This window comes from Corythoichthys intestinalis, chromosome 9 (assembly GCF_030265065.1).
Source record: "Corythoichthys intestinalis isolate RoL2023-P3 chromosome 9, ASM3026506v1, whole genome shotgun sequence".
Classification (NCBI taxonomy): Eukaryota; Metazoa; Chordata; class Actinopteri; order Syngnathiformes; family Syngnathidae; genus Corythoichthys; species Corythoichthys intestinalis.
This window is the reverse complement of record NC_080403.1, coordinates 25,164,718-25,181,389: the sequence shown is the minus strand read 5'-3', so window position 1 is coordinate 25,181,389 and position 16,672 is coordinate 25,164,718. Positions and strand designations below refer to the sequence as shown.

Here is a 16,672-nt window from a genome sequence, read left to right as displayed (position 1 = left end):
TTTTCAGAAATTGAGGCTTGTAAGTCCCTCAGTATGACATGTCGGCATTTTTGTGTTGAATTACAGCCCAAGCTGTATGTGGTGACCTGACTCAGAGCTGTTATCGCTCAGAATTCAGAAAGCAGTGCAAATTTTCATTGCCTGCTTACTGTGCAATAATAAAAAGTGGGTGGGAACAAGCTTGCAAACCTTTTCGGGGTTCTCGATGCCTGTTTCGCATTGAGTCTTACTTGTTCTTACACTTCAAGCAACAACATTTCATTGCCATAAATCTCACTGCGGCCATTTTTTTTTTTTTTTTTTTTTGTGCAATGACAATAAAAGGAAATCTGATCTGAATCTGTTTCAGACCTGTATTTGCAACTATATCACAATTGTAGCATTTGGTGGACAATCCATCAAAACATCTGACAAATTAAAGCGCATTTCCCATTTATTTCCATAAATTACACAGTAGCTGTTCTATATACACATTTATTTACAAAAGAAACAGCGCTAGACGTAGACTGTACAAATATTGCATACATGACAAAAATATTCACTAAGATTCAACAGAAACACCTTCTCACCATCTCATTCTAAGTGCTGAGCATGGTAGATGGCCACGGAAGCCCGCTACTTACTATAGCTTAAAACTTCACCATATCTGTTGTTTTGCTGAAGTAGGAAAAATCATTATGATACATAAACATAATCATAAATTAACAAAACCTTTCACCTAAAACACATTTTCTCATTCTGATTCCTGTATTATCTGGTAATTGAAGGCCATTTCCGACTACAATTTTAAAAATACACCATCTGTCATAAAACAAACTTTTGTGCTCGGTATTTAACATTACATGCATGGTATTTTCATTACGCACATGGAATTTTAGCATAAATCAATGGCCATACCAGGCCACATGATGCTGCAAATCAAGGGTGTCCAAGCTACTGTGTGCAGGCCAACTGTGGTCCAGTTTTTATATGCCTATGCATATAAAGGCAAATTATGAAAGTATAATTTAATCTGGCACGCACAACATGCTAGGTCTGTTCGATTTTGCCCAACAAGAAAATAACGATTGTTTTCTCTTAAACCCAATTTTCCGACATAAATTACAATTTCTTGGCAAAATAGAAATAATGACAAATAAAGTACAGTGGTACCTCGACATACAATCACTTTTACACATGTTAGTCGAGGTTCTTTTCTGGGGAGGGGCTACTTTTTCAGCCGCAGCCGCCTGGCCCCTGGCTGGATGGACTTCTTCCCTGCCCCCCCCCGTCTCATCCACCTGGATGGACCTCCTCATGTTCCGTTACTCCACTGCATCTCTACAAACTGGAACTCCTTCTGCTACTACCCATCATCAGTCCTGGTGCATCTATAGCCTGTCCGTCCTGGCAGTGGATCTCTCCTGATTGTGGTTCTCCCCAAGGTTTCTCTTTTTTCCCATGGGGTTTTTTAGTTTTCCCTTGCCGCCAGTGAGGGTCTAAGGATGGGGGATGCCCAGGTCATGGACTCATCTCATTCATCTACTGTATCTGACTGTGTATCAAAATGACTTTGTAAAGCCCTCTGAGACAAACCTGTTGTGATATAGGGCTATACAAATAAAATTGAATTGAATTGAATTCACCATCGGCACAATCTTTTGTTGAAATCTCGTCAATTTTTCTTTTCATCCACATCTAGGGAGGTTAGCCACAGTGACATTGGCTTTACACTTATTGATGACACTGCACACGGTAGACACAGGAACATTCAGGTCTTTGGAGATTGACTTGTAGCCTTAAGACTGCCCATGCTTCCTTACAATTTTGCTTCTCAAGCCCTCAGACAGTTCTTTGGTCTTTTTTCTTTTCTCCATGCTCAATGTGGTACACACAAGGACACAGGACAGAGGTTGATTCAACTGTAATCCATTTTAACTGGCTGCAAGTGTGATTTTGTTATTGCCACCACCTGTTATGCGCCACAGGTAAGTAACAGGTCCTGTTAATTACACAAATTAGAGAAGCATCAGTGATTTTTCAAAGGATGCCAATACTTTTGTCCGGCCTAAATGATACAGATTTTTTTTTCCATTCTCTTTTTTGTTTTTTCATTACAAACAAAATAAATGAAGATATTACTACATTTGTAATTGCACTCATTTTCTGGGAGAAATTGCGCATTATCTGACAGAATTGCAGGGGTGCCAATACTTTTGGCCAGCACTGTATATACTGCATCCCTCGATTTTCTCTGAAAGCGGCCCAAGCTTAGCAAATACAAATGTCTTTCCAAAGAATGGCATCTAAGTGCTCTATTCCTCTCCGAGATGAATTGTCCATTGGGAAGTTTGTTGCTCGGATGCAACTTTAGAAAATTTGTTGCCCTAAATAAGCTACTGACCTTGTACGCCGCGCGCCAACTCTCATTGGCTGCCGACGTAACAATACGCGCTAAATCTTGAAGGTCAACGCTGTCACGCTGACTCAGCATTTCACTCTGCGACGTCTCGGCGGGAGCCGGAGATCATCACTTACTCCTCTTTGGGACCGACGACTTCCAGTGTAGCGGAGAAATCACTTTGCGATATAGCGTTGTCTCTAATGCGTTGGGAGCTTGTGTGAGGAATTGTAAATTAGCAAGCGGTGTTTTATACACTCCATAAACACGGCGGGTTGCTGCCGCTGCTGCTAGTCTTCATGCATTTTACAAATACTGCAGCTGTTGTTAAAGCCTTGGTGGATTTTCAGTGTTGCTGTTTATTTGTTTGAGGAAAATAACAGGCCTGGGAGCACTTAAAATGCTCAGCAGTAGGAAAATAGGCTTGTTATTAGGGGCTTCTGCATGTCAGCCTCATACTCAAAATTTTCTGAGTCACAGGTCAGGGTGGATTTGACAAAAAATGCATGTTAGGTTCAATCAAGACTCTTAATCAGGGGCGTTCAAGCTTTTTATTCCAGTGGTTGCTTTCAGAAAAATCGAAGGGTGCAAGGGCCAAAAAAGATGAAGAAAACGTTAGGATAGGTTGAAAGTCCTTAAAAAAAAATCTAAAAAAAAAAAAAAAAAAAGTCACCTCAAATATCAAACCATATTGTCATTGTATTAATACTATCACCGTCAATGGCAGCCATTGAGTTATAAAAACATCAACAACTAATTCTTTCTCTGGCCAAGATGCACTCCCTCACCAATTACTTTATCACTAGTACATGTCCAGTCCACTTGAACTGGAGCGAGGCAGCTGCCAACCTTCAAATCCACTTCAAATGAACTGAATGTCTATTCCTGTCGAAGGCAGCCATTGGGTTACAATGGTGGTGAATTTTCATCTGTTTTTAATATAAATAACTTCTTTAATACTGTATATATGGTAGTATATATCACAGGAAAATGTGAGTACTCAAGGATATTCTTCTATCAGTGGTGTCATATTTATCAAGTGATATTCTACAAATTTTCCAACCTTGATTTCAACATGTTAAGTTATGGGCTTGCCATTTGTGGCATGTTCTCTTACAGTTGTTGATCAAATGTTTTTGTACTGCTACACAAAGAGAGGCGACGAGAGGAAACACTCCGTCCTAGCAGCTAAATGCTCCATCTAGTGTTGAAACTGAGAAGTGGAAAAGAGTGGAGACGGAGCTCAAGCTTCTTGTGCGGGCCGTATAAAATTGAAAAATTTAATAATTTGCTGCACTGACTGCTCTAAATCATGAATGTCAAAATCGGACGGATTTGCAATCATAATGGTCCTCTGGGTTTGACACCCTGCTCTAAATAGTCATTGTCAACAGGCGTGAATGTGAGATGTTTTGATGATGAGGCCGATGATGTGCTCAGTGTGCCAAGCAGTGTTGTTTTTGGCAGCCCTTTTAATTTTCGTCTTAGTCTTATTCTTTTGGATTAAAATACTTTTAGTCTTAGTCATATTTTTTTTAAATTTCAAAATGTGTTTGTCTTTGTCTAGTTTTAGTCAACAAAAAACCAGACAAATTTCGTTTATAGTTAATTCTCTAAATGTTTTCGTCTATAAACTTCAAAGGTTTTTGTCCATAAATAGATAGATAGGTCGATAAATAAATAAATAAATAAATAAATAAACGGTTTCCAACAATTTCGAATGTACATTGACAGTATAGCACATTATTGTCTACAAGCACATCAACATCTTCATGATGATAATACACACATTTAGCAGGAAAATAGCACATTATTTTCAATTAATGAAACTCATCTGGACGCCACAAACTGTATGTAAAAAGTTTTCCAAGAGTTTAAGAAAACTCACTGAGTCACCGCGCTAAATGCTAAGGCTAACACGAACGCTATGCTAGCACTACAAGTTAGTTTAGTGTGTGATGATCACTCAGCACAGACCTATAAATGCTAAAGCAACATGGCATAGCCAAAATAAGAAAACAAAACCAAGCAGCACCTGATACATGTTTCACAAAAGGAGCCTGGAATGGGCACAAGCTTACTCACCGGCCGGTGTTCTGTCAAAATTTGTACCCTTGTAATATTTTTCTTCCAAAGCTGCAGTGGTGGTGAATAAGCCCTTTTTTACATTCAGTTGGACTCTCAGTGTTATCCAAAGGTGGTAAACAACAAGTTACATCATAAACATAAATGTGCAACACGAATATGGCGCAAATGAATGCTTAACGAAACAGCGAAGACGTTAACAGTAAGAGAGCGGCATTAAGTTGTTGTGTACAGCTAACATGGCAGTCTAAGAAGAACTGTCTGTTCATGATCAAAAGTAAGTAAATATTCCTTTCTTGAAAGAAAGTTGTTAGTGTTTACTTTGTAACCGCTGCATTCGTGGCTATTTTTAACATTATGTGCATGCTCAGACCTGCAAAGTTGCAATTTTTGAGAGGGTGCAAAATTTGACAGAACACCCGTAATTAAGCCTGTGTGTGGGGCGACGGGGTGGGGTGGGGTGGGGTGGGGTGGGGTGGGGTGGGGTGGGGGGGACAGCACGTCTCATGAGTGACACTACCAAACAGATAAGTTGCGTCCTAACTACATATGCGATAAAAAAATATCACACATTGTGAATTTATGACGGAAACTGGCGAATTTTCAATCTCGTCTCATCAGACGACAACTGGCATTCATCTTATGTTTTAGTCTCCCAAGAAACGTCATTGTCATGAAAAAATTGTTCGTTGACGAATTATTTATATTATCATCGTCATAGACGTTGACAGAAACAACACTGGTGCCAAGTAAGTGCAGTGCTAGCAATGGGGAGAAAAATGTATCTTAAAATATATACAGTATGTATCATAATTACTCCCCCCTTTGGATATTTTCCCCTTTTATTGCATTCATGCATCAAACATGGTCAAAACAATTTGGCATTTTTTTAACACAAAAAATTATTGGTGTTTGAAAAGTTGAAAGCCAGTTGAAGAGAAGTTATATTAGGTCTTGACTAGAGTTTGCCAAAAAGCATGTGAAAGACTCCATGGTCAAGTGGAAGTAGATTCTTTGGTCTGATGAGACCAAAATTGAGCTTTTTGGCCATCAGACAAGACGCTATGTTTGGCGAAGACCAAACACTGCACATCACCAAAAACACACCATCCCTACTGTGAAGCATGGTGATGGTAGCATCATCCTATGGGTATGTTTTACTGCAGCTGGACCTGAAAGGGTTGTCAAGATAGATGGCAGAACGAATGCTGCAAAAAAACACTGAAATGACAATCTTCTTCAGTCTGGAAGAGAACTTTCCAACTCTTGATAAACAAATGACACATTTTTCTATAATTGTGTTGCAAAAATGGGCTTTGGCACCTTCAATAATCCTTTATTTTTGTTGTACTGGCTCAATCAGTGGGTATATTTATTTCAAGGCACCACTATCTATGCAGCTTTTACCATCAAGGTAATAAGTTGCCTATCTAGTGTATGCAAAAGAACAAGCTATTTCATATTCAGTTTGAATGGAAAGTTTGCAGGTTCAACCATCTTTTCTCTCCTCGGTTGCCTCATCCAGAGCTGCTAACAAGCTAGTTTTAGTTCTATTATTGATACACGAGTTCCTTGACTGTGCTTCTCAGTGTCCTGCTATTAAAACATAAAAGCAGCAGAGGATGAAGAGTCCAAAGGAAGCGTTGGTGGATCTCTGTATTATGAATCTTGATAAGGAACGTTCTTAGCGGATGCCTTCAATCTTTGATTGCGCTCAACTAGTTATTCCCTTTAACTCCTCGCTCCCGCTTGATCTGAATCAGATGCTGAAGAATACAAAACAATGTGGAAGTGCCAGCAGAAATGCTTGCAAAACTACCAGCGTGTACAAACTGAAATTGACTCAGCAGCAGTTTGGCCGTGAGGAAAGAAATCATCAAAATGAAGCTCCCATTTGATTGTCAAACTGCTGTAAATGTCAAAAAAAAGAGAAATTGAGTTACAAGCTCAATCACAGAATGAATTAACTTTGGAGTATTGATTTATTTTTCGGTGGAACCTGCATTCTGCTATCCTCCGAGTTTAAATGGATTGGATGTCGATCACCGTCCATGGCAGCTAACGAGATAAAATAGTGAGCTGTGTACGCACCATTAATTGGACCCAGCTCCCAAAAGAAAAACAGCTATCATTATTTTCAGATGTTATTTTATTTAGCTAATTACTATTGTTGCACCGATACCATTTTTTTGCCTCCTGATACCGATTCTGACTTTCTGTGGTATCAACCGATGAAAAACTTATTTTTTTTAAATTATTTTATTGCTAAATTACTGCATATTCACTTTAATGTAAAATAATTGCTATCATGGCACTGTTTAACAACCTTTTTGTCTATTTGGTATTGGTGACAATAACGGAATGAACCTAAAATGTTGTTTAAAAAAAAAAAATATATATATATATATATAGTTTAGTATCTAGCCTGATGCTCTGATTAAATCCACAGTCAATGCCATTACAGTGATGCATCGGTACTTCGCGCTTAAACTTCGCGCCCTCAGTCCATCCCGGATTTTTTTTCAATTAAAGAAAAATAATACAGATGAGCTTTCCCGAGCCGATCGCGTAATCTCACTTGCCCTCCCTCCCTCTCCCTGCTCTTTATTGTTCAGGCAATGCACTGGAGTTGCTTATTAAAGTTAACGATGATTGATAGACGTCCCTTGCCACAGATCCCTGGAAGCATCAGCATCAAAGCGCCACATGCGTCAATCATCATTTAACTTATTAAACAGTTGCTGTAGCAACTCATTGTGTGTGAAAAGATGGAGCGGATTTGAGTGGACTCACTCAATGAGGCATTTAATAAAGACAAGAATTTTTAGACTTTGTTCTTGTTTAAAAATAATTCGGCGGGAGAGTAACATGTTTAAAACTTTTAATTATTACATTTGAAGTGCTTAAAAACCATCTATTAAGATATACATAATTTGTTTGTTTTTTTTATACTTTACAGGAGAAAAAGTGAAGAAACCTGTCTTGTACTGGATGTATCTCTTTTCAATGCTAAATCTGAATTAAGACCTTGACACACACAAAAACAAAAAAATTATTTTTGGGGGGGGCTACTTCGCGGTTTTCCACGGGTTCTGATCCCCATTAACAGCAAAAAACGAGGGATCACTGTATATCACATTAGTACGATAGCTTAGCACAATAATGCTAGCAGAGGACACAGGTTCGCTAGCCAGCGTTTTCATTTTCTGTCCTTCTAACAAAGCTAACATTTTTATACAGTAGACACTCATGTCAGTGTCAGTGTTCATAAAATGTCAAATCCTAGCTGCTATTACCATTCAACATGTAGGGCCTACATAAAATATAAGCCCACACATCGAAAATATAACTTTTAAATGACCACATTCAACAACACTTACCAGAATAAAACCTCTGTAAAGCTAAAAAAACATTTATTTTTCCTCTTCTTCATCTTCTGCTGCTTTTTCTTCTTCTGTTTCTTCGGCAGCATTTGTAAATGGCAACTGGTGGTTGTAATTTAAATTTTGAAGAGTACATACTGCGCCTCATCGTAATGTCTCAGCCTGCTTTTTAATGCCATATCGGAGCATTTTCCAATGTTAGTATCAGTATCGGTGCAACATTTCTATTGACCTTTAGCAACTTTTGGCAAAAAAAAAAAATTGCAGGCACTTTTTCTGCTGGAGTCCTTCCAGATGCAGATTTCGTTGTTTAATCTTCCCTATTTTTTTATAAACCCGACCTCATTTAGCTGTTGTGGTCCAGGAAGGCTCACATGGGCCCCTGCCAGGAACGCCAGTACCAGCTGTGACCCGCAGTATTAAGCAGATGAGCTATAATACACTCTTGTGTGTGTGTGCACTCGCTTAGTGTTGCACTTTTGCATGCGTTTAGCCTCACATTTACGGCTTTCTGGCCAGAAACACATCCATCATTGCTCTTTTCACGTCATTGTAATATTTATGTAAATAAAGTAATGATATTAAAATAACACTAAAAGATTTGTGCTGTTGGCGATGTTAGAAATAGGAAAGTTATCTCAAATTTGTTTGAACTGTGGTCTCTAGAAGGCAGCAAAAGGTCTCTTGGATGTTTTTAGATAAAGTTTTATAGAGAAAATGGCGATGTAATGTAAATCTGACGATTAAAGCCGCTTCTGCTCAAATAAAATGTTTCTGGCTAGATGTGCTACCTAGAGTGTGATGAAAAAGATGTTTCCCTGATGAGCACGTGCTGTGTGGAATGTGAAAATGCTACAACGCTTGCACAACATTGATTATTTCTAAATAGTTATTTTGCCATGAAGAGCACTTTTTATGCTTTTGTTGGCATTTTTAAGGAGGAAAGCATTGTTAAGGTGTTTGAGTTGTCTAGAAAGCAAAATTAGTTGTTTTTAAGTCACTATTGAGTATGAAAAGTATAGCTTGTTTTCCTCATGTTTTGGCTCCTAAATGGTCATTTGTGTGAAACGTTTTTTCTACAGCTTATTAGTATAAAACAGAATAAGATAAGCCCAAACTTTTTTTTTTTACATGAAAGAGAGTGTAATATTTCGTTTGGATGTGTACCTAGTCATTGATAATTCTTTCCTGCAAAAATTATGATTTTTTTTTTGGTGTGTTTTTTTTTGTGTGCGTGTGTGTTTTTAACCATTACAAGACACTCATTTAACTCATTTGCTAACATTGACAGCGCTAGACATCCAATTTATTTTGACTGGGAGGGGCAAATGGACGTTCGTTATATATACATTAGGGCCGCAGCAATCGATTATTTTAGTAGTCACTTAACCTATCAACTAGTTAGTTCGAATCATCAAGTAATTGGATTTTTACATTTAATGAACATTTAATGCGATGCAGAATAAATTTGAGGAGATGTAAAACAAAGCGTTTCAAAGATTGCACTTTCAAAAGAGCATTAAATGCAAATACAAAATAAAATTCTCGAGTGTCTCTTCAAACTATGCAGAATTGCATTTAATTTAAAAATAAATTAAAATACCTGAGCTTAGCCTCAAATTGTATGAAAAAATAAATAAATGGAGGATCTATGTACAACAAGAGAACAATTGGCTAACATGCATGGCAAAACTCTGCTAGCTTAAATGGTATAAAATGCTAAAGTTTTGTTGTTGTTGTTGTTGTTGTTTTACAATGCTCCTAACAAATCGTTCATACACATATTCCCTCAAAAAAATGACTAAATATACTTATAAACATTAACTTATTAATATTAGCTCAAACAAAAACTTACCTTATGTTGGTCCTAACAGGGAGCAGCTGGGTTCAGCTACAGTATGTTTAATGAGTTATGTCATATTTACTGTTGCCGCTAAAGGGCAGTGTATTCACCCATATCAATAAAACCTAATGCAAACGCTTTCAAAACAAACCATTACAATGCCACTCTATTTAAACGAATACTCAAAGCATCAAATTGGATTCGAAGCTTTTTTTCTAATCGAATTGCTCGAGTTTATTGATTAATCGTTGCAGCACCAATATACTAGTCCTTCTCAAAAAATTTGCACATTGTGATAAAGTTCATTATTTTCTGTAATGGACTGATAAGCATTAGACTTTCATATATTTTAATATATCATATCATATATTTTGCGGAAATGACTGCTTCAATGCGGTGTGCCATGGAGGCAATCAGCCTCTGGCACTGCTGAGGTGTTATGGAGGCGCAGGATGCTTCGATAGCGGCCTTAAGGTCAGCCACAGTGTTGAGTCTGGTGTCTCTCAACTTCCTCTTCACAATATCCCACAGATTCTCTATGGGTTTCAGGTCAGGAGAGTTAGCAGGCCAATTGAGCACAGTAATGCCATGGTCTGTAAACCATTTACCAGTGGTTTTGGCACTGTGAGCATGTGCCAGGTCGTGCTGAAAAATAAAATCTTCATCTCCATAAAGCTTTTCAGCAGATGGAAGCATGAAGTGCTCCAAAATCTCCGGATAGCTAGCTGCATTGAACCTGCCCTTGATAAAACACAGTAGACCAACACCAGCAGCTGACATGGCACCCCAGACCATCACTGACTGTGAGTACTTGACACTGGACTTCAGGCATTTTGGCATTCCCTTCTCCCCAGTCTTCCTCCAAACTCTGGCGCCTTGATTTCCAAATGACATGCAACATTTGCTTTCATCTGAAAAAAGTACTTTGGACCACTGAGCAACAGTCCAGTGCTGCTTCTCTGTAGCCCTGGTCAGGCGCTTCTGCCGCTGTTTCAGGTTCAAAAGTGGCTCGACCTTGGGAATGCAGCACCTTTAGCCCATTTCCAGGTTTCTGCAGGTCCCCCAAGGTCTGGAATCGTCCTTTCTCCACAATCCTTCTCAGGGTGCGGTCACGTCTTCTGGTTGTGCGACGTTTCCTGCCACACTTTTTCCTTCCCACAGACTTGCCACTGAGTTGCCTTGATACAGCACTCTGGGAACAGCCTATTCACTGAGAAGTTTTTTTCTTTGTCTTAGCCTCTTGCTTGGGGGTGTCAATGATGGCCTTCTGAACAGCAGTCAGGTCGGCAGTCCTCCCCATGATTGTGGTTTTGAGTAATGAACCAGGCTGGGAGTTTTTAAAAGCCTCGGGAATCTTTTGCCGGGGTTTTGAGTTAATTCGTTGATTCAGATGATTAGTTAGTAGCTTCTTTAGAGTACCTTTTCATGACATGCTAATTTTTTTAGATAGGGATTTTTGGTTTTTCATGACTTTTTTTGCCAAAATCATCAATTTTAAAACAATAAAAGGCTTGAACTACTTTAGTTGTGTGTAATGAATCTAAAATATATTAGTCTAATGTTTATCAGTACATTACAGAAAATAATTAACTTTATCACAATATGCTAAATTTTTGAGAAGGACTAGTATATTACTAGCCTGGTACACCAGACTCAACGCTGTTCCAGCTATTGAGTCTGGCCACCCTTCCCACGGAAACAATTTCCAGGGCGGAGCAAGCCACAGCATACAGACAGCGGAGTGGACCAATCAGCGACGAGCAGACCTGACGTTAGAAAAATGGCGACTTCAGGATGACGGACTTGCGCGCGGAAGTAAACATACGAAGAGAGCGGAGTTTATTCGACATGGCTAGCGCGAGACAGATTGTTGTCAGTGACTCGTGTCGATGTGTTTTTGGTCATTTAAAACTGATTTTACCGTGGATTGGAACATATTCTCGGCTCTGCCGTTCACCGTCTGTGTTGCTGAAGGGACGACTGTCGACGCGCAAGAGTGACGTTGCTTGTGAAGAACACGTGACGCAAATAAACGAATCTGATTTGTCGATTGATTTTGTATCTGCTCGAAAAGGCCGTTAATGGGAGGGGTTCCAGACTATTTCTCTCAGTGTTTGAAAAATACAGGGAGAATAGTCTGGCAGAGCCAGGCTAGTATATTACACTTTCTTATTATCTTTATCATTACAAATAGTGTTTCTATTATTTTATATTAATTACAATACATTAAAAAATATATCAAATGGCCTACTATGGAGTGAATCCTGTCTGAAGCATCCGCACTAGTTTTCTGACACAAGACTGCAGGATGCTTTGTACACAAACTCATGTAAAATGCGAGAAACTTCACGAGAACTTGAAGTCAATGAGGCGTTACAGTGCATGCTACACTAATGAACAAGTAAAAAGACCTGCAGCATTCTCCTCCCACACTGTAGAGGTTTTCAAACCATTAGTTCTGAGCAGGGAGCATCATCTGCCTCATCTTCCTCCCTAGCTGTGTAATGGGTGTGTCCCTGTAGGCTTTTTTTTTTTTTTTTTTTTTTTGTCACAAGGGACGGATAAAGTGGGGTGTGGAGGGGGCCTCACACTGTGCACAGGCGGAATCTTTTCTAGCTTTAAATTGATTGATCGCGAGGACACGTTGATACGCTCGTAGAGATAAAAAGTTGTTCAGCTGCAGGCAAGTAAAAATGTCTGCACCGCTTTGATTTAGGTGTCGTGTTTGGCCGCTGGGGAGGAAATACGACACACGGCTTCACTTTCTCTGTGTCCCCTGGGGGACACAGAGAAAGTCAGCTGGTCACGGTGTTTAAAAAAAGTCCCCTGTCAACTTTGTGGCTTTTTAATGCCCATGTAGAGCTTGTTTAAGCATTTTACTGATGGTTCGTTGGTCGGATAGTCTAATTCTGTCCTCTGCATTGTTCATAAAGGAGATTCACACGTTAAAAACTGGAGAGATGTAAAAGTCATTTTTCATAACTGGCATGTCTGTCGTTCAATATTGCCATAATCTCAGAGAAATGGGACGTGAGACACAAAGACTTTTACTCTTTTATTTTTCATAAAAAATTAAAACTACGTTTTATGAATCTGATGATATTACATTTTTATACTATTCCTTGCCAGCTTGTTCCACATGCATTTGCCTTTAACTCTTTATAGGGTACTCATTTGAATGCTATACAATTTGGGGGGGGCAACAACTTTAGAATTTAATTCATGTTATTCTTTTCAGTTTTTATTCATTGTCATTTTAATACTTTAGTTTTTACTCAAATGTTATTAATTTATAATTTTATTCATTTAAAAACACAAAGAAAAAGAAAAATACAGTAATAATTCATTTAAAAAAAATTAAAATGTATGTAATAATTACAATAAAATAATTCTCGAAAAAATACAGTATAATTTTTAAAATAGAAAATGCCCCAGACTATCGAAGCTGTACGCACCAAAAGGTGTCCAGATTGTATTATGGGATATTTACACCAAAAACCCTGTGAAAGTACAGAAATGAGCAGCACTTGACTATAAGGTGCAAGATTCTAGCAACAATAATTAATGTTATTAAAGTTTTTAAATTATCAAAAATAATCACTAGTTCAATAAGGGGTTGAACAATTTGGGAAAACCCCAATGATGATGTAATTTATTAGGAAGATTCTAACAAATTTCTAACAAAATTCATTGAAATACTTGAAAAAACTTTTCTGGTTCATCCCTGGGTTCAATTTCTACATGCCTAAAGGTGCCATGCTCATATCTTCAAACAATTGTACACAATTATAAGCACCATTGGAATGTGCAATCGTAAACCATAGCTTTTCCTCTTAGAATCGATTCCATTTTGTTGCATCTCACAGCACAAAAGCAAAAAGATGAGGTTTTCAGTCGATAAGATTAGCGAATTGCAGAATTTGCAAGAAGCAAATACAGACAAGAATAGGTTAACTCATTGGGTTCTTGACAAAATACTCATTTGGAAACCATGTTTTTATTGTTTCTGGATTAGAAGTGTCAAACTTTTCTATATGTCAGCCAACTGAGCAATATTTATCTAATTACCTCACTAGATATCAAATCCATTATGACTGGGAGCTTCTGGCCGTGGTCATTCGATCCCTGCCAGATCTGCTAGAATGGATTGGACGTCGAGCATTGTCAGTGGCAGGAAAACTAGGTCCGCCACAATTAAACCTCCTGTTTGCCCTTTTTCTGTACATAGTACAGGCCAAAGAGTTTTCTTTATTTTTATGACGATTTACATTGTAAATTCTCACTGAAGGTAATAAAACTATGACTGAACACGTGTGGAATTATGTACTTAGCATAAAAAAAAAAGGGGGGGGGGGTAACTAAAACCATGTATAATATTCTGGTATCTTTAAAGTAGCCACCCTTTGCTCTGATTACTTTTTCACACACTCTTGCCATTTTCTTGATTAGCTAGATGAGTCACCTAAAATGGTTTTTGACTTCGCATGTATGCCTTTTCAAGGTTGATTAGTGGAATTTATTGCTTTATCAATGGGGTTGGGACCCTCATTTTTGTTGCATTGAATGAGGTGTGTCCAAACATTTGGCCTGTTGGGTACACCCTGTGTCCTCAGGGTCAAAATTACCTGTCTTCACTAAACCCCCAATTTGAGCAACTTGATTGAATTTTAAACACCAAAATTGCTTAAAAAAACAACAACTTGTCCTTCACCACAATATGTGTGAATACCTGAGTTTTTCCTCTTCACTTGAATTTCTAAAGCTTAAGGGGATAGAAAATCTGCGAAAAGGAGTTTTGAATGCATTTTTCTTCATCCGAATGATTAAAGTTGTTTTTTTTTGTTCCTACTGTGAACAATTTAACCTTGTAGCGTATCGTTTTGGGGGCTTTTAACACAGTGGCGGGTCGAAAAGAATAGGAGGGTTAATTGACTAATTTAATTTAAAAAAAAAAAAAAAAAAAAAAAACAGTTACTATTGTCTGATTTTTATATAAATTTTGTTTTAGCCAGAAAAACGAAGTCAATGCAGTTGATTTACTTTTGCGGACCACAAAAAAAGGACTTGGCAGTCCGAATTTAGCCCCCGCCCCACAAGTTTGACACCTACATATTTTGCATTTTTCGTTAACACATTTTCTACCATTTTTAAGCTCATTGCCAAATTGCTTTTCCTCTTCGCAGATTCATCCGTGCATCACAGACAGAAGACGGTGGTGACAGACATGTGCTACCCGACAGAGATTTCCAGCCTGATGGACTTCGGCTCCCCTGACTGCTCACTGGGCAAAGGTACACGCTTGCCTCCAGTTAAAGAGAGCGGGCCTGAGAAGCGTTGCCGTGGTGACCGTGCGCACAGGGATTTATCAGAGTAGTTAAAAGAGACAGGAGGGAGGTTAAATCAGGGAGCAAAGGTGTGTGCTGACCACCTTACACAACACTGCAGGCTTTGGGTGTTGGAGTGAGCCGTGTGAGAAAAGCATTTCTAGTCTGAATAAAAGCAATTTCACTGGAGTTGCATCAGAAGAATATTTTCTTCATATGCATAAAGAAGAGAGGGAGTAGGGTTGGCGTAATTTCAGTGACCAGCCTTAATTACAGTATACAGTATGATGATCCATCTATCAGTCACACATCCATAAAACCTTTACTGTATGTCTGTATTTCTTTTTATGCCACGTGATGATGTTGTTAGGCCCCATTGTTCCAGATGCGACACTGCTGTTGATAGATTATTCAGGCTGCACAATATGGCAATACAGTGGTACCCATAAATGTAATTTTAATTCATTCCAGGACCTGGTTTGTCGGAATGGTCGAGCAGGATTTTCCCATAAGAATACATTATAATTCAATTAATTTGTTCCACTGCTCCAAAACCTATGCTAAATGCTAAGAGTGTAACAGTACATGTAATAGTATTGAACCGTTTCGGTACGTGGTAGTCGGTTCGGAACGGACGCGTACCGAACGAGTTTCTGACGTAATATAACCCTTACTTTTCGAGGCTGTGAGTCGATCGGGTTACAGTTTCTTTGTGTAGATTATATTTACTCCGTCTTCTCTACTATAATGAGGACCAACACGCTCGGACAGTCCATAAACGTCAATGGCGCAACAACGTGGCCGCCGCGAGAACGCAGTGAAACGCGGGCGTTAGAGTCAGTCAGCCAATGCACACCAGTCGCAGTGCGGCCGCGTGTAGATGCGTCCCAGAAGCGGCTCAACGTGACGCACGCAAAAAGAATGGCAGAGTTTATTATTTGACGTGAGGCGCGGCCATCCTGCGTCAATACTACTAGCTAGGATCGGGCCGGAAGTCACTCGTGTAATAATACGGTGGATCCAGTCGATTTTCAAACTAGTATGCAATCGTAACTAGGGATGGGAATCGAAATCCGATTCCAATTCGGAACCGGTTCCGAGTGTTTCGAGGCCTCGACATCACAATGAAAAAGCCTTAACGATCCCTTTAACGATTCCTAAAGACGCGTATTGCGTCGTGACGTGTGTTGTTGTCCAGACGCATCAAACTAGCATGGCGCCAAGAACCACTCGTTCCAAAGTTTGACTACACTTCACCAGGAAAGAGTGTGAAAATGAAAGGTTACGACAGGTAAGCACGAGCATTGCAGCCATAAATATAACAATGACAGCACGTAGGTTCAAACGCTCGAAAGTGTGTCTTCACTTCACGAGGAAAAATTACAACAAAGCGACTTGCAGTCATTGCAATGTGGAGATAACTGCATCGGGAGGGAATACGACTGCGCTGTCCTTACAGACAGGCTAAGGCTCAGTCCTGGCTATACAGCTAGCTAAACTCCCAAATGACGATGCAGAAGACGTTGGTATAATTTGCTGACTTTATTCAACCATCACTTGAAGAGTGAAACTAAGAATAGAAATTAAACAAATCAATTTCGTCCCCAATAACAAACAGGTTTGCATCAACGTAAATCAGCGATGATTAGCTGCTAAT

At 39.0% G+C, this 16,672-nt stretch overlaps 1 protein-coding gene across 4 annotated transcripts in view; it reads left to right on the top strand.

The window, feature by feature from the left end:
* The window catches only part of kaznb (kazrin, periplakin interacting protein b), a 256,139-nt gene that overhangs the window by 174,927 nt on the left and 64,540 nt on the right, over positions 1 to 16,672 (top strand). For all 4 annotated transcript variants that reach the window (XM_057847064.1, XM_057847066.1, XM_057847065.1 and 1 more), the window contains one exon: positions 14,875 to 14,982. In XM_057847064.1, coding sequence (XP_057703047.1) covers positions 14,875 to 14,982 — 108 coding nt within the window. The remainder of the gene's footprint in view (positions 1 to 14,874; positions 14,983 to 16,672) is intronic.